At 48.2% G+C, this 21,612-nt stretch overlaps 1 protein-coding gene across 2 annotated transcripts; it reads right to left on the reverse strand.

Moving 5' to 3' along the window:
- Nucleotides 1–395: 395 nt before the first annotated feature.
- Nucleotides 396–18,437, reverse strand: LOC148654006 (heat shock factor protein 1). Of its 2 annotated transcripts, none has more exons than XM_088597153.1 (13): nucleotides 18,324–18,437; nucleotides 14,563–14,671; nucleotides 13,977–14,101; nucleotides 13,449–13,576; nucleotides 12,443–12,518; nucleotides 8,945–9,006; nucleotides 8,616–8,721; nucleotides 7,847–7,980; nucleotides 5,168–5,323; nucleotides 4,311–4,410; nucleotides 3,749–3,814; nucleotides 3,307–3,364; nucleotides 396–2,694 (listed from the first exon to the last, which is right to left on the reverse strand). In XM_088597153.1, the coding sequence occupies exons 2-13, from the start codon at nucleotides 14,591–14,593 to the stop codon at nucleotides 2,534–2,536; spliced, it is 1,203 nt and encodes a 400-aa protein (XP_088453279.1). In that variant the 5' UTR covers nucleotides 14,594–14,671; nucleotides 18,324–18,437; the 3' UTR covers nucleotides 396–2,533. The 2 variants fall into 2 exon arrangements, with proteins under 2 accessions (XP_088453279.1, XP_088453278.1); XM_088597152.1 differs by having other exon boundaries at nucleotides 18,161–18,411.
- Between the last annotated feature and the right edge of the window lie 3,175 nt (nucleotides 18,438–21,612).

A 21,612-nucleotide genomic window follows, 5' to 3' on the forward strand; every position in this document is an offset into this window, starting at 1 on the left:
TTATATTGATGTTGTACTGTAACGCCTAGTATATTGTACAGAAAATATGCAAAGTCTTACAAACTATTAGTTCAGAACTATAAACATACCATCATCAAAAACAAATATAACTTTTTTTAGTTTCCAATGCGCTTGCCTGCCAGTAAATGGATTTTAAGCTCTACCACTGTGAAAGCTGGCTTCTTGCAGAACTGAGAGGTGACAGTGGGCGTTATTGATCAGCATAACATTTTCTTCTAGATATTAAATGTTTCATAATGTACAAAGACCCAATAAATGCAAAGGGTTATACTGCTCTACTGGAACACGTTGGGGCGCCCATTGTATTGTAAATGAGATTACTTCAGAACTCAAGACATGACACTCCATAAAATAGTCTATTCATGAGCCTTGGATATTTCCAAAAGTTTTTGTTTAATAAAATACAAGATATTTCTTAAGTGCAATGTGTGCTGTACAGAACGGTCAGTAGCCAAATGCCTACAAAAGCCAGCAGCAGTCACAAACAGTGGAATAACACTTAAGAGTGAGCTACACCCTCACACACACACAGGATCACAAACACAAACTGAACAAAACATCAGATGATGCTAGACATCACACTTGGGTGAAAGTGCTATTAACAAAACAAAACTAAATGTTTTTATTACATCTTTTTAGTGTCAAATAGAGATTTTTCTTTTGCAATCCCAAAATCAATTACAGTCTTTTCTCCTCTTGGTCACCAGGCTAAACAAACAGCTGGACTGCTAAATGGCTGCCAAGAACATCTGGCCTTTGTCAGCAAGGTTTGCAGCTGTGCTTGGCTCCAGTTAGCTGGCAGGTCACAGACCATACCTGCATACAACCCTGCTGCTACACAAACATCTCGGACACTGTGCACACTCCCTTCGCCTGCGCTGCACAGACACAACTCAATGTTGACTCTCTCCTGACGTGCCAGTCAGCTTGTTCTAAGCCAGCAGTAGCTTTTATCTTTATGGAGGCACGGGGAGGAACACCTGACAAGGATTCAATCAGCCCTGTCGGGTGAATGAGATGACTCGGGGGTCACTACACTCATTCACCACTCGCGTGTGGGTTCAATTCAGCTGGTGAGGTCAGGTTTTGGGAGCTTCTGATAAATGCGCATTAAAGATTCCTAAATGACAAGATTGTAATCTTTTCTCCCAAACGAATCAACAGATTTGGCATTAATATCAAAGCTGTTGTAATAGAGAATGATCGCAAGGGCTTCAAGCATATTTGCATTGCTCAGTTAACCTACGCGTGTTGCAGTTTCCTGTAGACGGTGTCTCAGATGTTTGCATGGCAGCATGTGTAGGGACACATTCAACACAAGGACAGATTGCCCTGGGAGCCCAAGACACACCCATGAAGTTAAGAGCCGCTCAGCAGCCCAGGAAAAGGAACAAGGTTGCCCAGAACTGGCAGGATTTACCACACAGCAGCCTGTGTGCAGTAATGGCACTTCAGAGCAACACCTGTGCGCCCCACGGGGAGACTCCAAGGGCCAGAGCTGAACGTCCTAGACACCCCTTTTCCTCTCCCCTGACCCCCCTCCCCACCACCACCAACACATTGTACAGAATAATGTCGCAGGGTCACACGATTTCTGGACACCACTCATTTTGTGTGATTTTTCTCTCCTAAGACATGCTAAGGAGCTCTAGCACTGAAACCCTCAAAATGCCTCTCTGCTGGCCAATATCACGAATTCCTTCTAGTTCACACCACATGTTCAGAACATACCAGATCTACCATTTTCACAGTACCACTGAGAAAGCCAAGAGGGAGAAAAGCGCTACATTTCCCAGATACAGTCAATTTTTTTACTTTTTACCTTTTTTACTGACACACAGTAGAGACAACCGGCATGTAATTCCTAAGCATGTCCACAAGGGGGACTGCTGCACACTACGACTCGACCCGGGAGGACTTTAGCAACATGCACTTCCCCAGAACTACCACTAGATGGCCATATAGCAAAACAGCAATTCTGGTTGGTTAACCTCAAAGAGCACATATATTACTATAGTACTAAAGTATTATTAGTCAGTATTAGTCCTGAGCCTGAAGAACAGCAGGAGCTGAATTAATGTGCAACTTCACTGGTCAAAATCACAGCTGTTTTCAGGCCTTTAACCCTCAGGGCTCTCCAGAACCAGCAGAGAGACACATTGTTAGAAAATGGACATACTGTCCATCCATTTTTTGGGGGAGGGGGGAAGTGCCTACATGCACTTTCACAGAATTCCCATGAGGGGGCGACGTCTTTGCAACACAACCAGAGGGCTGTTCCACTCCTTCCTACCACTGGAGGGCAGGATAGAGCATTTCTCAGGGCAGAAAACCGTGCACATGATGACAGATACGATCCCAACACCAGCTCCCAGACCCCTACCGTTTTTAGTCCTTTCTGCTCACTAGACACCTCTGCCTGTGCGGTGAGCAGTGAGCAGCGAGGGAGACAGCGGGCGGAGAATCGACTGTACGACGCCAGCGCTCTTCTCTCGTGCTCCAGCCAGCCCGTTCAGCTGCACGCCAGGCCGGGCGCGGGGGGCGCGGGGCCCGGCGTCAGCTCGCCAGGGCAGGGGCCAGTGTTGGACACCTCCTGTGCCAGCTGCAGCAGTGTGGGCAGAATGTCCTCCTCCTCGCAGCCCTCCTGCGGGGCTCCGTACTGCACCATCTCCGCTAGGAGAGAGAGCACCAGCAGAGCAGGATTTCAGAACTCCATCCCCTTCCTATCGCTGCCTTATCTCGTCCACTCGGCTTCGAGCCCGATTGGTGCTTATCGACCACGCTCTTTTCCCATGCTTGTGCAATTCAGATGGTAGAGATCTGACTCTGTCCTGAGGTCGTTACTCCTGACCTGGCTGCAGGCAGTTTAAACAAACGCCTGCTGTTGTCTGTGTCGCCTCAGGAAGAGCCACTGGGCCACAAGTGGATAAACACCCATTCATGCCAATAACATGGCTGGACTCAGACTAAAAACCCTCTATAACACAGCTGTAATTCAGGGCTCTGTGGGAAATACACCTTGCGTGTGTCTCCTTCAGTTACAATTCAGTTTTCTTTACAATTAAAACTCATTTCCAACCTTCGCTGGACTGTGCTGCGAATCCATGCGAACATGATTTCTTTTAACAATAAATAAAATCTAATACTTTGGTTCAAACCAATCAAAAACATACCAAGTGACCCCAGCTGAAACAAACACAACAAAAGGTCTGGTCTGGGTCTGCGTCAATCAGAAAGCGACTGTCTCGCAGCCCCAGGCTGAAGACCAGAGTTAAATTCCGTTACCTTTGATCTTCTGCGGCTGTGAGTGACCACGGTCCTCCTCTGCACTCTCAGAGCATCTCTGGGGAAAGGAAACACTGGGGTCAGGGGGCTGCCCATGCGGACCACTAGCACAGACTCTCCTCCTGTCCTCAGCTCCGTGCAGTGCAGTGTAGTACTCAACTGTGTGCCATTCTTACACAGCAAAGCCAAGACCGCTCCCACCCTGGACAACACAGTGCTCTCCCCAGCCCGCGCAGCGGTTAAGATCGGGAACAGCAGGAGCAGTCTTGCTGCAGTGTGGGAATCCTTTAACCCTTTAATGACCGCAGACGCTCAGGTCAAGGGTACAGCAGACTGAGAAGTGACTGAGCCGGTCTTTTGCCAGGCGAGCGATAATCCCTCTTTCCTGTACAGCAGTTCCCAGGAGCGGGGACCACCTGGGCGAGCCGTACCCCGCACTCACCTTGAGGAGCTGGTCTTCCTCTGCGTCCAGGTAGGCCGAGCTCAGGAAGGACGTGGGGCTGAAGAGCTGAGGGGATGGGAAGAGAAAAGAATAAATCCTCATGCTGCTGTAAAATGATCACCTCGCGTTGAACAGCATTTGGAAAAAAGCAAGCGCCAGTTTTAATCTTAACCAAAGTGGCAGTCTTTTGTCTTCTGAAACGGAAAACCACACAGAGGCCCAGCTATCATGAGAAGCCTACGAGTTTAAAGCATGCTTTCCGAGGAGAATTTATCAGACTGGAAGTTTAAAACTATTTCATTAATAAGGGTATCAAGAAACTAGAACAGCCAGTCATCCAGAGCAATGGCACGGTGATTTAGGGGTCAGTCTTGTAATTCAGGTGCTGGTGGACTGAAGTAACACAGTGGGCAAAGCCTGGCAGAGCTAGTCAGGGCGATAGCCATTTGTCCATTTGCAAAAAACCCGCACAGATCCTGAGACTCCAGGCCACGGATCAGTAGGTCTTCTGCGCGAACAGCCACACAGGCGCGCCGTTTTTACACAGGAGAGCCGAACTTGCCTCTCGGAGCAGGTCCAGGCTGGGGCGCGAGGCGTCGGGGGAGGAGGGGACCTGCGGCTGGCTGGAGTCGATCACGTCCAGGGCATCGGTCAGCTCGGCCCTGGAGAGGTCAGGGGGAGGAGAGCAGAGCACGGAGTCACACCCGCCACCCTCTGGGCATCTCTGCAGAAGGCTGGATTAGTATTCGCACGACTGCAGGTTAAAAACCCAGTCTCGCGTAGGCCCCGTTTCTGAAATTCCTAAATTTGCCCGGCATTCTGCTCCGTCCCACGCTCAAGATGCGAGTCCAAAACATCTGAAGAATTTGAAAAACGTGGGTGCGTGTGTGACCGTCGGGGTTCGGCGCGGGCTCATGCCCTCGCCGCTTTGTCCCACAACACCTGGGCGCGAACCCGGGTCTCCAGCGCAACGCAACAAGGAACCAGCCGAGTGAGCTGAAGGAGACCTCCCCCAGCCCAGGCGGCTGAGGTCCCTGCCACATGCAGGGAGGGCGATGACGTCACCGTGTCCAAACCAGCTCTGCTACATGTGATTAGACAACAGACATTCCCAGATGGAGAGTTAAGATGAGAGCAAGAAAGGCTCTCTTTACGTGACGGGAAGTGGGAGTGTGGCACAAGCCGCCCAGGATGGATCCTTTCAATAAAAGGTTCAATTAGCTACTAACTACTGAATGGGACAGACGGCCTCGTCTTGTTTGCAACGGTGCTGTTCTTAGTGGCTTGTGGGTTAGAATAAGGCGGATACTCTGACAGAATCTTCATATTAGCCATGACAGACTTGTCTGCTCTCCCAGGAAAACAACCTCCGTTTTTTTTAGCAGTTTGGGCAGCGGAGATGAAAAGGAGCATGCCTACCTCTCGCTGGCACTCTTCTCTGGCCCGCCAGGCATGCAGTCGTCCAGCAGCGCGCTGCAGAGGTCCACAGGATTGAGGGGCGACAGCGGGGTGCTGTCTAAGCCCTCTAGGACAATGGCCTCCGTCAGCAAGGGCCTGTGGCTCACGTGTAGGGGGCTGTCCGCACAGCGGAGGGAGTAGAGACATATGAAAACACAGCCACAACACTCAAGGCACACTTCCACATGCACACCTTGGTTGAAGGCCAGGTGAGCACAGGAAAAGCAAGACAAACCCCTCTGTGGATGGGCATGGAGCAGGAAAACATTTAAGAACGTGCCTAGGAAACCTATAACAGCTTCCTGGCCACAGTCTTTCAGTGGAGACCTGCACGCCATCAGCATGATTTACAAGTTTCCTGATGAAGCAGCTCTTGCTATGACAGAATCAGAGAAACTTCTAAGGACTCCTAAGAGCTTTTGAAGTGAATTATACAATACCTGGTTTCAATCCACAAAGATCTGACCCACCTGTGATCATGTTACAAGTTCTTACGTCATACATCTCACTCCCCTGCCACCCACCAACATTAGTGACACAGTTCTTGTTGACATCATCAGCTTACCACAGAATGACCAGAATTACACCACGCTACCTTAACACAGCCCCCTTGTGAAGACATGACACGACAGTCCCTTACCGAGAGAAGCTCGGAACGTGTGAGATTTCAGTACCCAGGATCAGGAAGAGAATGAGGTTGCGGTTTTAGTTGTGTTAAGTAGGGAACTATAGGATCTGGGATAGGATATAGGATAAAGGAGACCAGCAGAGAGCATTAAGGAATTCAAGGGAAATGTAACAGAAATCCACACTGTATATAGGTTCACACAAAAAAAACACAGAACCAGCATCAGCACAGGGGTGAAAAGCAGCAGAGGCCTGAGGCAGACATGACTGTTATGCTGTGCCTGGAGGAATCTGCTCTAAGCACTCCCAAGACTCCCCAGTGTACACAGGACTGTCTGGGCTGGTTTTTGGCACACACAAAAAAACGATATAAAATGTTTTAACACTGAAGCAGTGGAGCAGGCAAGTGTACACAGGACAGCTGCTGCCCAGTTCCACTGTTCTCATCCCAGTTGTACAGGTGTGGAAAAGGTCTTTCAAATGGAAAAGAAATCAACATGGGCATGGACTGCCCCAGCTGCCCCCGATGGAGAACTCTCCAGATTCCCACAAAGCCCTGTCCAGATCACCCTTCCCATGATGCACTGGATGGTTTTCAGCAGCTGCAGCGACAGGAAGAATTCACGGCCTGGTTTCTGGGTCTCCCTTTGAAAGCACTGGGAGGAAAGCCCTTAACAAGATCGGGGAGAAGAACTGAAAACCCACTTACCACATCAGGACGACTCTTCGAAAGGAATGAGCGCAGGAAAAAAGGGGGCTTATCTACACAGCTGTTTTCTCACTGTTAGCCTTTAAATCTTTTACTTTATGTCTGACACTGGAAAATAAACGGAGTTATACTCCCAAGGCCGCAGAGGCTGTTTTTCAGTAGCAAGCACGCATAAACACACACACACACATAAGGACAAAAGGCAGCAATGCAGAAAGCACACCAAATATGAACCTGGTGACGGTGAATTTCCCAAGATAGCAATACCATATTGCGCACTGGTGGTGACCTTCAACATCATCTCCCAGATCTGCAGACTTTCATGGGCGGCACTAGAACCCAGGCAGAGCTGCACTTGGGTGACGTAGCCTTGCTCTTGGACTGTAAACTCGGGTGACCTGGTTCTGCGTGTTTGGCTCAGGGAGAAACACAGACAGAACTGCTGTGTGGCTGCAGAAAAACCTCACGCACCCACCTAAACCTCAGAGACCAAGACTCAGGGAAGACTAAGGGGCAGATCCCTGTGGTGTCCCTGAGCGCACATGCACAGAGCAAGTACAGTGGGAGCAGGAAAGCCACCCCAGACACTCCCACCAGGACTGGGGCCAGATGCAAGACGAACAAGCACTGCGGGGAGGGCAGGAGGCACGCCTTTACACTGAGAGAGGGGAGTGCATGGAGCAAATCTCCAGGCCCTGCTACAGACGCAGCTGCTGATTTCTGCTGCGACAAAGAAGTCAGAATTCCTTAAAGCTCCTGGAGAGAACAGAGGAAGCTCTTAACAACCCGACAAAAGGGAGGAAACCATCCCTATCCTCGGCCCTCTTCCACAACCCCGGCACCACTGCAAGAGTCAGACTGCCTGCCTGCAGGCGATCACACCTCCCTCGTCTCAGATTTTTACATCTAGTCCGGAACAACAGGACTGCAGCGGTATAAGGGCCTATCAGGCTTCTCTTCCCTCTCCTTTCACACTGAATGCAGTGTCTTGGAATATAACCAAGTTATTAACCAGGGTAAAGTCATTCATTGACTTCAGAAGGACTTTGTTCGAGCACAGCTTAGATCACTTTTAGATCAATGAACAAATAATGTGCTGTTACAGGTTTATCTTTTTTTTTTTAATTTTGCCCACAAGCTGTAGAGCTCTGAATTATTAAAGAACAGGGGTGTGAATAGCTGTGCAATCATGTTCAGACACGTTTTTTAATTCAAGGCTCTGCTGAAAATCCAGCACCCCCACAGACACCCACAGACACCCACAGACACCCACAGACACCCACAGACACCATCTCTCCTGTTACCTGCTGCCCCCGGGAGAAGACCCCTGGCACAAATCAGCTTCCCGCTGCTCCAGCAGGTCTGTGATGTCCGAGATGACCATGCCATTCGGATACACGCTGCCATTTTCAAAGGGTCCCAGGGTCTTGGAGCCCAGCTGGGGACACAACCCACAGGGAACTGAGCCCATGAGTCTGCTAACCACACAGAGCACACAAAGCAAAGACCCCGCCCACCAGCCACGCCCCCTCGCATCTCATTTACAAGACACTGCACGCTGTGTCATGGACTCTTTGGAGAATGTGACAAGTATTTTGCTATTAAATAAAACTTAACTAAGCATCAGGAAGAGATCTGTGCCTGAAAATTACATTTTTCAAATCTGTGATATTAATGTCTCTCCGAGGAATACCACTGGGGTATGTTTTACTTAAATAATGGATAGCGTGCCTGACCTAACGAGAAAGCACATCTTTAAAATAACACTATCATTGTTCATTAAAATCAACTATTATAATGATTAATTCACGTTTTTTTTTTAAAGTAGAAGACACCCTCACACAGAGAAGACTGAAACAAGGATGGGACGAGGTGTTTTAGCATTTAACTCTTATAGATTAAAGGTCAGCAAATTCCCGAGATGTTTTGTGCTCAATAAGTTTGAACAAGTGCATAAGACGTAGACAGCAGCCTAAGACACCAGATATTGTATTCCTGGGGTTGAAAATGCTCACGTTGGACACTGAACAACCAATGCTTGTCAACTCCAGAGAAGTCTGTGTCCCCACTCACCGGAATCCCGTGGAAAACTGAGGTCTCCTGGCTGGAGTCCATGGTGATTGGCCGGCTGTACTTGGGATGGGAGTGGGACAGTCCGGAATTGTCGATCATTAAAGGACTGCGGTAGAGAGGCAGACAAGTCACACAGGGCTGCTCAGGTTCAATGAAACAAAGCCACAGAAGATACTTCTTTCAGCATGGCTACATTGTCTACATTATCCCGGCAAGCAGGGGGCTCTTCTTGATCAGAGGAACATGCACACCTCGCTCGATTCAGAGAGCACACGCCCAGACAGAGCCGCAACGCGCACGGAGGTCAGGTATGAGGTGAAGATACGTACAGCTTCCTCTTTCTGCCTGTGATGCCTTTGGACTGGGCCATGCTGGCAATGAAATGAATAATCTAACAAAAGAAAAGAGAGAACCATTGGTGCCTCATCACTCCGTGCACGTGAAGTGCCTGGTGAAACTATCCAGCCCTTTCCTGTGGTGTCCCTTTTGGTGGCATTACAAATGAAGTATACACTTTTTTACAGAGAATAATTTTAATCAGATGTTGAACGCATAAGCTGAACACTTGTATATTGTTACGGTACAGAAAAGTAAAGGTAGTTAGCGATTCATTTTTTTTTTTGTATTTACAAATTTACAATAACCACAAAAGAAAAATAAAATAATTATAATAACCAATAATACTTATGATGAGTAAAAAAAAAAAACAACTACAACAACAACAAAGGTTCGCGTATCTAAGGCTTTTGTCCATTAATGCACTTCCGTGACTTTTCAGTAGATTAAGCTGTTCTTATGATTTCCTTTTCAATTTGTGAAATTTCACCAAAGCGAAGTAACACCAGTGGCCAAGTTCGATGGCCAAAGTCCCTCGACGAACGGTAAATCCGAATATGAATCTGATCTATAAGTGAGGTGATCTAAAAAGAGTACTGAATCCCTCTTCTCTGCTCTCTCTCTCTTTCTTTACTCTTCCCGCCAATCAGTCGATCCCCCTTTTCTATACCTGGATCGAGTCTAGAAACTTCTAGACACCTCATGTGACCGTTCTAGAATATTCCAGTCAATAGTAGTAATTATTTACAGAAAGTTATATGAATTAGAAATGACAAACGTTCTGGCAAATACGCAAAGAATTATCCGTAACACTCCCCCTCTTGAAGAAAAGTAAGTTATTGTCAAGAAAACTTTCTTTTAATCATAAACCAAAATGAAAGGATATGCAAGAACAAAACAAAATATACATGAGACTATCATATCGTACGCAGTGTGCAATCTGACAACATGAACAAATGATATTCTAGAGAGAGTCGGTAATTAAATTGTCTTTCCCATTAGTATGCCTTATGTCCAGATTATATTCCTGGAATATCAAACTCCACCTCAAAAATCTTTGGTTCTTATCTTCCAATTTATCAATAAACACGAGGGGGTTTTGAGCACTAAAGACAGTGATGGGTAGACTTGAAGAGGTAACGTTCACCTCAAAGTGCTGCAAGGCTAGAATCAGAGATCCACATTCTTTTTCAATGGTAGTCATTTCTCCGATTGTTGTTGAAAGTAAGATTGTTCGTGAAAAGTAACAAATCGGATGATCCACCCCTTCTTTGCCTTCTTGCAACAGAAGGGCACCAGCCGGAGCGTCCCTTGCATCAGCAGCTTTTTTGAATTGTGAATTGAAATTTGGTGCTGACAAAACTGGAGCGCTTTTCAGAATGGCTCCAAGTTCTCCGAACGCCCTTTCACGTTCTCCTGACCACACAAGTGTAATATTTTTTCTTAGTGAGTCAGAGGCTCAGTAATAGAAGAGAAATTTGGACAAAGTTTTCTGTAATAACCAGCCATACCAAGAAAGCGCAGCAGTTGTTTCTTACCCTCAGGACTAGGGAAAACAGAAATAGTACAGACCTTAGCATCAGTAGGTTTAACCTGACCCTGGCCGACAATAATCCCGTCCTAAATAATTTAAACCGGCACATCCAAATTCACTCTTGGTGAGGTTGATCGTAAGCCTGGTGTCACTCGGTCGTTCGAGAATCCTCCGAGATCACTTCTCACGTATGACTGTAAAGCAGTACGTCTGCAATGTAGGCTTCACAACCACTGAGACCAGAAATGATGTTGTTGGCGAGACGTTGAAATGTTGCCGGTGCATTTTTCATGCCAAACGGCATCACTTTATACTGGAAGAGTCCATCTGGTGTAACCAAAACTGAGATTTCTTTAGCACAGTCCGTAAGAGGAACTTGCCAAAATCCTTTGAGTAAATCAAATTTGGTTACAAATTTGGCATTCCCCATCTTATCAATACAGTCATCGATGCGAGGGATTGGAAATGTGTCTGTCTTAGTCAAACTGTTGACGTTCCTGTAGTTGGTACACATCCGGTAGCTTCTATCAGGTTTTGGTACAATGATGCACAGAGAGCTCCAATTGCTTTTGATAGGTTCAATTAGGTAATTGTCAGAAAGATACTGAATTTCATCATGTACCTTTGTTTAATGGGATTCAGTCTTTAAGGATTGTTGTTTCACTGGTAAAGAATTGCCAACGTCAACATCGTGAAAGATTTTGTCAGTCCTGGTCGGAACATCTGGAAATGTTCGAACTTGTGAAGAATCTGTTTCAATTGATCCCAGTCATATTGTGGAAGATGCGACAATTCTGAGTCCAGATTTCAAAGAATTTCTGATTTTTCCAGCTTTGCTGAGACGGAAGGAACATAAAAGTTTTCACAAAAATCATTTTCAGCCTGGCAGGGTCAGAACTAACTCAATTTACAGGATGTACATTCTTAGCACTATTTCTGTCTGCATAAGGCTTTTTAACATGTTCACATGACACAATCTTTTCTGTCTGTGCCTGTCAGGGGTTTTTAAAACATATTTTAAATCACTTAATTTTTTGTCAATAACAAAAGGACCAAAATCCCCATCTTCGAGTGGTTTTCTAGGAACAGGATGTAAACCAAGTACGCTCTCACCAGGTGCAAATTTACGTTCAATTGTGCTTTGATTTTTGAGTTGATTTAAGATTTTTTAAGTCATGTGCGAAAGTCTGAAACATACTCAAGGAGATTCAAATGCTCGTCGTCATCAGACAAGAATTTCTCTACAAGGAGCTCAAGTGGCCCTCTGACCGTAGGTCCGAAAACGAATTCAAATGGACTTAAACCTAGCGATTCTTAAACAGTCTCCCTAACAGCAAATAAAAGCAAAGGAATTCCTTCATCCCACTATTTTTCAGCATCAAAGCAAGTCCGAATCACGTTCTTAACAGTTTGGTGAAACCTCTCCAGAGCACCTGACTTTCAGGGTGGTAAACAGGAGACCTATACTGCTTAATGCCTAACTCATGCCTTACTGACAGGAAGTCCGAACCCTGGCCAGATTGAACTGATTTAGGAAGTCCAAATAATGTGAAAAATGTCATCAAGGCTTTTATAACGGTCTTAGTCTTACCGTTTCTTAGAGGTACAGCCTTCGGGGAATCCTTGTAGACGCACACATGAAATAAAAATCGCTGACTTTGAGACCACAATTCTAAAGATATGTCTACGCAATCAAAAAATTAAATTAGCCTGGTAAAAGTCTATATAAAGAATTTTACAAAGTTTTTTTCAACAGTGGTTGATTCAGTGCAATTACAAGCCCAGTCCCTGCCATCCAGCTAAAAGCATCCAAACCTATGTCATTTTGTTTCCTGCTCTGGTCACTCGGACAGCTTGAAAATGACAAACCAGGAAGATCGGGATGTGCATCACGTGGTCAGAGTTCCTTGTGAGCCGACTGCCACCCTGCACTCAGGAGCCACGGGCTGCTCCTCACCTTGCGGATGACTTTGTGCTGCTGCTGGTATTTCTGCCGCAGAGAATCCACCTCGTTCCACAGGCTCTCGTTCTCCCTGGCGGGTAGGAAAAGAGACACAGCAGTCGCACCTCCGGCTGAACGAGTCACACACCTGCTGGCCATTTCAAATCGAATCAAATCAAAGTGTATTTATCAAATGCACAGCACAAATGCACAAATACAGCGTGCAGCAGTAGTTGCTGGCAATGAAATGTCCTTTCTGCGAGCTCACAAAAATCACAAGAATCACAACAATCACAAAATCCACAAAATTAAGGTTACGAAAATAAGATAACATAATAATAGATGTAATAGAAATGGAATAAAACTCAATATGAGTAGAGCTGCTATGTGTCCATGGTGTATGCAATATATACAAGTAGTGCAGTTATGCTGAATACAGTGAAAACTGTGTGTCCATGTACCCATTACAGGTGATTTGGTAAAGGAGCTGCAGGTTAACAGTCTTATTGCCTGATTTAGCAGTCTTATTACCTGAAAAAAAAGTCTTATTTATGAAAACTGTGGCCGTCAAAACGTGCCGGTATTAATTGGGCCATCTCAGCTGCTGCCCTTGAAACTAAGAGAAGCCCTCAAGCTTTTCCCACTCGTGGCGTTAAGACAAAATACTGAAAAACACGTAAATCTCCTTTCAGGAATCTGCAACTTCATTTGGAGCAATTTGGTGTTAAGCTGCTTCACTCAGGCAGTGCTTTTTATTACACCAATCGTTGTTTTCCCCAGACCGGAAACACAAGACCGCATACCATACTGAGAAAAGCCTGCGGCGATCTACAAGAGTGAACAACCAATCAGATAAATGCGACGGGAGCAAGCAGAAGATGCACGTCAGCACTGTTTTTAAGAGCGATGGGCTTGATGGCCGGCTGTGTGAATTTTCAGCACTACTCTGCACAAAGGAAGCCGGCACGGCAGGGGGCAGTTCATATAGGGGCCGCGCAGGGAACGAAGCGGACCAGCTCACCGTTTGATAGCCAGAAGCTTGGAGTCCGCCACTTCCTGGCAGCACTGCACCTGACGGATGTCGAGGAGGATCTGGGAGAACTCCTGCTGCTTCATCCTTCCCTCCTCCCCTCCCCGGCTAATAGACACCTGCAGGGCAGCGCCAGTGAGGCAGAACCCGGGGGGAGGTGAGTGAGCACACGCATTAGGACTGGGGAGGTTTCAAACAAACAGTACATTAACACCCCCATCTGCAGGGCAGGGAGCTACGGCATCTTGAATTCATAAATGCTTTGGATTTAAACGCCAGTCCCATACCAGCGTGGGCCTATCTAAAGGTTTTCAGAACCACGACGAGACTCTCATTCCCGATGGCAACTCCAGGGCTGCTCAGTGGCGCAGCCGATACGGTGGACGCTGGGGGCTGCAGCACGGCCGTCCCTGCTCCCCCTGACAGCTCCCTCGGAGTTTTCTAACCAAGATGGGAGCCATCAGGCGTGGGCATGCAGCCGCCCTGCTGAAACACACGCCTGCGCATACAACTACCCACCTTCCTCTTTATGCGGTCCAGGAGGTGGAGCTGCCCACACTGAAAGTGTGGGTGCCGGAACTCCACACTCTCCTCCCTGTCCCGGGGCAGACCTGCATCCGCATGCGCCATCTTGTGGAAGCCATCTGCAACAACAAGGGAGGGCAACCGGTTTAGACGAAGTCGGATATTAATTAAGAATAATATGGATATTGCAAGAACCCATCTCTCCTGATCCATTCTATTGGAGGGATGGGCAGGTAAGTAGCTCACGCGTGTAAATTTAGTCCCTAGAGGTCCCAAAGGGATGCACTGCAGTGGAGTGGAGTGGACCTTTCTGGTGCACGTCCTGCTAAATCATTTGCTTCTTTGCAAAGACAAAACGTGTTCCGCTTCTGCCGCGACACAAGCCCTTAGAAAAACTCCATTTTTCAGGTTTTCCCCGCGAACAGACAGGCAGCCCAAGCTTCAAAGCAAACCGCTCCGTTGCAGACGTCGAAGGAGGAAGGCTTAGCATCGGCAGTCCGGTCAATTATCAGCAGTGCACCATGGCTGTATACTGCACCCCCCCTCCAAAGCCCACAGCACCCCAGGCGGCGAGACGCACACATGTTGAGCTGCCGAACGAAGCTGGCCATGTTGTTGTGCTTGAAGTAGAGAGGCAGGATCTCCTTGGCGAAGCGGCGCTCGTTGGAGACCTGGAAGCAGGAGCCATTCTGCAGAAAGAGGGAGAGAGAGCGAGAATTTTATCTCGCGGTCCGGCAGCGGAGGGGGGCTATGGACCGACTGGCTGCTCTGCTCGCTCGCTCACTGCCAGGCGTCCAGCAGCTGGGCTCTCGCTCCGGCCAGGACAAGACTGCAGAGCTGGCAGCCTCTGCCCTCCCGCCACACTGCGCTGCCCAGCTCCCTGCTCGAACTCATGAACGTCAGAGAGCCAATCACATCACTAGAAGAGGTGTTAGTGGGGCCAGCAGGGGGCGCTCACCCTGTGGTCCATGTGGGTCCTAATGCCCCAGTATAGTGATGGGGACACTATACTGTAAACAGGCGCCGTCCTTCGTAAAACCGAGGTCCTGACTCTCTGTGGTCATTAAAAATCCCAGGGCGCTTCTCGAAAAGAGTAGGGGTGTAACCCCGGTGTCCTGGCCAAATTTCCAATTGGCCCTTACCAATCATGGCCTCCTAATAATCCCCCTCTATGAATTGGCTTCATCACTCTGCTCTCCTCCCCACTGATAGCTGATGTGTAGTGAGTGTTCTGGCGCACTATGGCTGCCGTCGCATCATCCAGGTGGATGCTACACATTGGTGGTGGTGGAGGGGAGTCCCCATTACCTGTAAAGCGCTTTGAGTGGAGTGTCCAGAAAAGCGCTATATAAGTGTAAGCAATTATTATTATTATTAAAGTCGTGGTCTGACTGAAGTTTCTCCTGTGGGACTGAAGGCCGGAGGGTCACCTAACCCATACATAAGGCCGAGATTTTATTTCTAATCCGTGACCATTGTGCTACTGTGATTATATAGCCAGGATTCTTTAACACACCTCTCGGGGGGCCTGTTCCTAAACCACCCTAGAAATCAACAGGCTGCACAGCCACCTCGTGCGCCTGCCACCAGCGACCAGAGGGAAGCCGCCTGCTGCAAGAACAGCAGTGCTATCCAAGCAGCACTTCGGGCGATCGCTCGTTCACAAACGGTCCTCCTGACTCTCCAGCTGAAGAGGCCTTAAAGCTTACTGAAGTCCCGGGCCGCAAGCCCAGGAAGACCCCTCTCCGCTCACCCTCCGCCAGGTCGCTTCACGGCTTCTCCAGGGCTGGCCACAGCCGCTCCGCGCGCACGGAGATCCCCTGGGGCTCTGGGAAGTGGGTCAATCCCCAGCGCCCAGCCGAGCGCCGCTGACCGAGGTCCTCGAGGCCACCGAGCCTCCGGTACAGGACGTTCCCTGGCACTGCCCTGAGAGGCGCGCTGGGAAACCACTGCCAGGACCGGATGTGAAGACGCCGAGGCTCACGGCGAGGATATTGGGCAGCACAGCAGGGGTCAGGTCCGCACGCTTGGGCTCAGGGACGTACCACCTGGGCCCCGAAATCAGGTCGCGACATTCAGAGCATCAAAAAAAATCACCCTGAAGCTCCAACAGAACGATGCAGGCAGAGCCTCTGCATTTTCATAGCTCCAGAAAGGTATCTGAACGTGGAGGAAATGCCGTTCAGAAATTCACCACATTGGAAAGGAAAGGAATAGAATTCTGCTCGATAACAAATGTTCATTGGTTCCTCTTCCCTGAATCACGTGCAACACCCACCTATAGGGAATAAAGGCTAGTGTTATCGCCCTCTCTCTCTCTCTCTTCAAAACATTACCTGACTGTATCTTCAGCCAATGTCTACTGACCGCACCCAGAAAACCAAGCCAAACACAGCAATTACTACTACTACTACTACTGAGGTGGCGCCTCGAACCCAAGCCGGTCCGTTGCCTCACCCAATAGCCTCCTCCATCGCATCCTATCTCTCCTGGCATCTTCAGCGATTTCCGCCTTGTCGCCATCTCTCCCTCCATATTCTCTTCTACTACCTCCGTCATCAGGCCTTGACCTCTTGTCATGACATGGCCATACCACTGCAGTCTTCTTCTCTCGACAGCAGCAACAACATCTGGGCAATTGTATAAACCCTTTGCCCCCCTACCATCTGAGAGAAGATATCGCAGTGTACGGGCCAGCTCCACCAGACTCTGGAACAGCTTCTCCCTACAGGCTGTCAGGCTCCTCGACACCCTGGAATCTACTTGCACCCACCTCAATTCCAGAGACAGGGTTTAAATCCCCCCCAGTGGGGTGTGTAGATTGTATTACGTACTGCCTTGTAATTTGCACTGTGTGTATCCTGTCTACAATGTCTGTATCAGTGTCCTGTCTGTATTGGCACCGTGGACCAGGAGGAACGATATTTCGTTTCACTGTATACTTGTATCTGGCTGGAATGACAAATAAACATGAGCTTGAACAACATCAATAACAATAACAAATAACCATCACGGCCATTGTAAAATCTAAATACTGTAGGTGTTATGTGCATAATCAAAGCGTTTGTAAACTGTATACATCTTTAAGATACTGTACTATTTGAATTGCATGCATATCTTATTTGTATAATGAATAACAGCACCCTGGAGTTCCTCCCTCTGGGCCTTTGGTATTCCAACTGGTGAGCCTAAGGCTCACGGTGAACCAATCAGACAACTCGTAGAGGGTGGGGGCGGGGCGTCCCTTGAAATGTGGTCACCGATAGGTCAGAAAAAGAACCAATCGAGGCAGCGGTTCAGGGGCACATTTGCGATCCACGTGGAACTGTTGTTCACGGAGGTGAGCTGAGCTGCAGAGATTTGTCCTTTCACATTTTATAAAAGTTCGTCTTCCTCTAGCACGAAAAACTACAAGTTCGACTCAACCTCGCACATCTTGTTTTGTGAAATTAATACGCAGTTTTAAGCAGTTCTACAACAAAAAATAGTTCAGCGTCAAACTCATTCCTTCAAACGACACTGGTATTTAAAAAAAATAAAATGTATATTGACAAGTCTTGATGGCCCTGTCTGAAATTAGGACTATATCCCGACTCACGGTAATGTTTTCAATTTCAACACTCCTTGTCAAAGAAAAACACGGTATCCTAGAAGTTTGAACAAAGGTTTTAGAAGATCAGATATTTCCATATTGCAATATTGTTGTTCCCCCCCGGGAGCAGAACAAAAAAAACGTGACAAAGTACCTTTTGAATTTCATCTATGCTGACCTAAAAAATGTCAGACGCAATTTCAGACGCTGCAGCCTCTGGGAGATTTACCGAGGCGAATCTGTGACGCAGTTTGTATTCTGGGTAAACAGCTCGGCCGGGGTTCGGAGTTTTGGAATACTACACCGCTTGTAAACACCCCAAGGACTAATGCATGTGCAGAATGTACGCTGTCTTATATGAACGCAGAATAGTCATCCACTGGCCCCACTGCAGATCGCACCCCCCAGTTCAAAAACCAAATAATTTACTCTCCGACACATCGATTTCCCTTCGGGATCAATAAAGTCTTATCTATCTCGCTTTTGAAATATCCGAGTTCAACACCCCCTGACATGACTGGCCATAGAACCGCTTCACACCCCACACCCCCGGCACCGCAGTCACGGACTTAAACAGGCGACTCACTCGGCTCCAGCTGATCAGATCATTGGTAGAAGGGTCTTCCACCAACGTCCAGAGCTTGCTCAGAAATGCAGGTACAGCACAACTCTGCTTCATTATTATTTCGCCGGAAATTCCTCTATCGTCCTGAAGTCGTACACGCTTGGCGTTTCAAAGCCTTCCTCACCTGACCAGAGCCCCACTGGATTCAGTATGTATATTACAGAACAACCTGTCCGGGTACAGCTGTATTGCACAACGTGCGCTGACCGACCTCGCCCCGCCCGCCCCCTCCCGCGCCATCCAATCAGGAGCCGCCTGGCGCTGGCAGCGCTAGCCAATGGGCGCCCGGGGGGGGAGGCTCTAAAGTGAGACTCGCGTGGCTGGCGGCGTGCTGGCCGGCAGGGCGGCTTGCCCGGCCAGCCCGCGAGTTAGGTAACTGTTGCATGGGCGCTCTGGGAAAAGGGGGTTGAAATGGGCAGTCGAGCGAGTGACGGAAAGCACTCGCTCCCTTCTGAAAGCCGCCGTGCGGAGGGCTCCGGGAGCCGCCCACGGGCGGTGCGGACCCGACTGCGGCCTGTGACTGCAAGACCCGGGGCTCTGTGGCTTTGTATGTTAAAGCAGCGCTGTCACACTATCAAAACAATCGAGTCTTTTATTTTGTTTTTTTCCCCTAGGCTCCCGTGAACATGCGCTCAGACGTGCCTCGCGTTATATCCTAACATTTCCGTCCCCTCGGATTTGTACCGGATTGGTTTCGTGAATGAAAGGGCTCCTGCAGGAGTTGTGTTTCCTTAAAGGAAGAGAGCCGACAGGTTGGGGAGAATGTGCTAGAAGACGGAAAAGCAGACCGCGAATGCAGCCAACCAGTCCATCCTCCCGGCGATATTTGTTTTCTGTCCGTCTTAACTTTCAAATTCCAGGATGACATGGGGGGCGATTAATCTTGCGATTCAATACATTTGACTCCGGAGCTCAAGTTGAACATGTTCAAAAAGCTATGTAACGGCTGCAGCTACCTCTTTTTTGACTTAGGGTGCAGCAGCTTATTGGCAGATCTCGCTCCTGCGCGCCTCAGAAACAATTTGCAGACCAACGAGTGGAGCCGCCTCTTGCAGGGTCCGTCTCCCCCTAGTGGCTGTCGTGCGCAGGTGCACTAAGTAGTCAACCATAGTGAAAATGTGTCGGTGCAAGACGCTCTTTTCACTCGATGAACGAAAAACCTTTTAATCAAAACTTTTTCCTAAGCCCCGTAACACGTAAGTCTTTCACGGCCTCCACCGTTCCCCCGTTTCAGCTCGCGTTTCTCGGGGGTAAAGGCCGCTCGCCTCATCGGCCGTGTGCTGTGCCCCTACACTTCGAGACTGAGGTTTCTCACAAACCTCTCTTCATTTTAAAAGGATATTCTTTCAAAGTGTGTGTCTTAGAAATATGCCGAATGCCTCCCCAAGAACATCAGTTTCACATTTGCAACAATAAAATGTGGAGGTAGTTAAACTGGTTTCAGCCCGTGAGAACTCCTCCTGCAGAGTGATGTTCGAGTAGCAAGTATGATTTCCTTCCTTTTCTTCCCCTTCCCTTCTACAGAGCTGAAAGCTGCAATGACACTCAAGGAACCCAGCATCCAGACACTTAACTAATTCCCTTCAGCAGCCCTGTTTCCGTCCTTAATCCTGCCCCAAGCACAGGAACAGTCCCTGGAGGAGGGAAAAACACGTCTGGCACATGGATCTTTTTAACCCTTTATTAGGTAAAGAAAACCGGCCCTGGGATTCCCCAGGGCAAAAGGTTTGAAATATTAAACCTGACCTGACAAACACTGGTGTGAGAAACACTGATTTCCATGAGAAATGAAGGACTGTACCCTTGTAAATAACTCGCAGTACCGCAGTTTTCTCAGGCCCAGCTCAAGGAGGAATCAAGTCTGTCCAGGAGAATCCACAGAGCTGTGGCTCTTCCTTAGCGATGCATTGAGCTTAAACCCTTTGGGGCACGACCCGGCATCATGAAAAACAAAGGTCCAAAACGAGAGAAGGCCGTCTGGCCCATCTAGTGCACCAGGTCTCAGATTCACAGCATTTTTCAACATGGCCTTCCTGGATCAATACGGTTGGTAAAGACACCTCATACGTTTAAGTACTAACGAGCAAACAGGCGAGGAGAGGGAATAAATGTCCGCCTCTCATTTTCAACCTCTCCCGTTCTTATAAAATAAAAAAAAACCCAGCACGATGCAGCAATTTCTTTTGGAGATCAGGTCTGTGGAACTTGGCTACACAGAACATAAACTATGCCATCTGTGCTGTTTCGGCTATGATGCGTGGTTGACCTCACCTGCGCTCTTCCGGAACACCCTGAACTCCAGGTGCCGCCTCTGCTCCACCTGGCCGTCTTCCGTGCCCCAGGTGTGGACTGCAGCTATGCTGTTGGTGATGGAAAGCCACCCTCCTGGATACCCAGTAGCCAAGCACTCAGAGAAAGCAAGGACCCCCGTGTTGTCAGGCAGGGAGTACTAAGCTCCCCTGTTTCACTACCCAACCTTCAGCTGTAGTGGAGTCCCAGCACCCAGGTGAAGAAGTTCATGGAGGATTTTGTCATACCCTGGAGACATCTTTTGCACAGCAGAAGAGCTGAATGACTTTAAAAAGGTAGAGAAACGACAGCTGCAGGGTATTCAGACAGAGCAGCCCGTTTCAGTGTAGGGGGCAAGCCGGGCAGCACGGCTCTGCAGGAGACAGGAGGGCTTGATGCTGGTGGCCACCTGCAGAGCTCAATGGAGCAACACAGCACTGCCAGCAGGTGGCAGCAGTGCTTGCAAGCACAAGCGCACACACTCTGCCCCCACAGTGCACAGATATACCGCTATAGATCTTAAATGCACCTCGCATTGGCACTGAGCCCACTGCTACAACTCAAGCCCAACCATAACGTTCATCCTTGGGGACAAACAATGAAGCAAACTTTAAAAATAAGGCGAGTAGAAAGTGGAGAAATTCCAGGAGTTTTAAGAGGACAGGATCAGCATGACTGCCTGCTCTAACAGTGTAATGATTGACCACTGTCTAATCAAGGATTGTAGCAATGCTGTTAAGTAAAGGAAGTCCCACACCACACCCCTTCAAGGAGTAATTGCACTCTAAAGGAAACTGCTTTAACAGAGAGACTTTTTTTTTTTACTGTTAATCAGGTTGGTCTTCAGGTATACACATCACCAAAAGGCAATAATGTGTAAGACAACTCCCTCTACAACTGTCAGAGGAGAGAAGCAAGTTGATTTTTAAAAGCTGTGTCCTCACAGACTGTCACTGATACTCCTATTTGACTCGGTGTCTTATTGTAAATCCAACTGGAGCTCATTTGGGAACACAGCACACGGTCTTTCAGCGACACCAATCACACACACTGTTGCGCAAGACAACTCCTCTTCTTTGGGCCACTGCATCTAAATAATGCAGCTGGTGAAGGGTCCGTGATGA

The sequence above is a fragment of the Lepisosteus platostomus genome, chromosome 10, assembly GCF_059453375.1.
Source record: "Lepisosteus platostomus isolate fLepPlt1 chromosome 10, fLepPlt1.hap1, whole genome shotgun sequence".
Lineage (NCBI taxonomy): Eukaryota > Metazoa > Chordata > Actinopteri > Semionotiformes > Lepisosteidae > Lepisosteus > Lepisosteus platostomus.

Excerpts from the sequence above, each read along its gene's own strand:
- LOC148654006 (XM_088597152.1), bottom strand. The coding sequence starts at position 18,253 with ATGAAGCAGAGTTGTGCTGTACCTGCATTTCTGAGCAAGCTCTGGACG. Across the intron at positions 9,007-12,442 it reads AGCACAAAGTCATCCGCAAG|ATTATTCATTTCATTGCCAG; the intron begins GTGAGGAGCAGC and ends TTCTTTTGTTAG. Across the intron at positions 3,815-4,310 it reads GCCTGGACCTGCTCCGAGAG|CTCTTCAGCCCCACGTCCTT; the intron begins GCAAGTTCGGCT and ends CCATCCCCTCAG.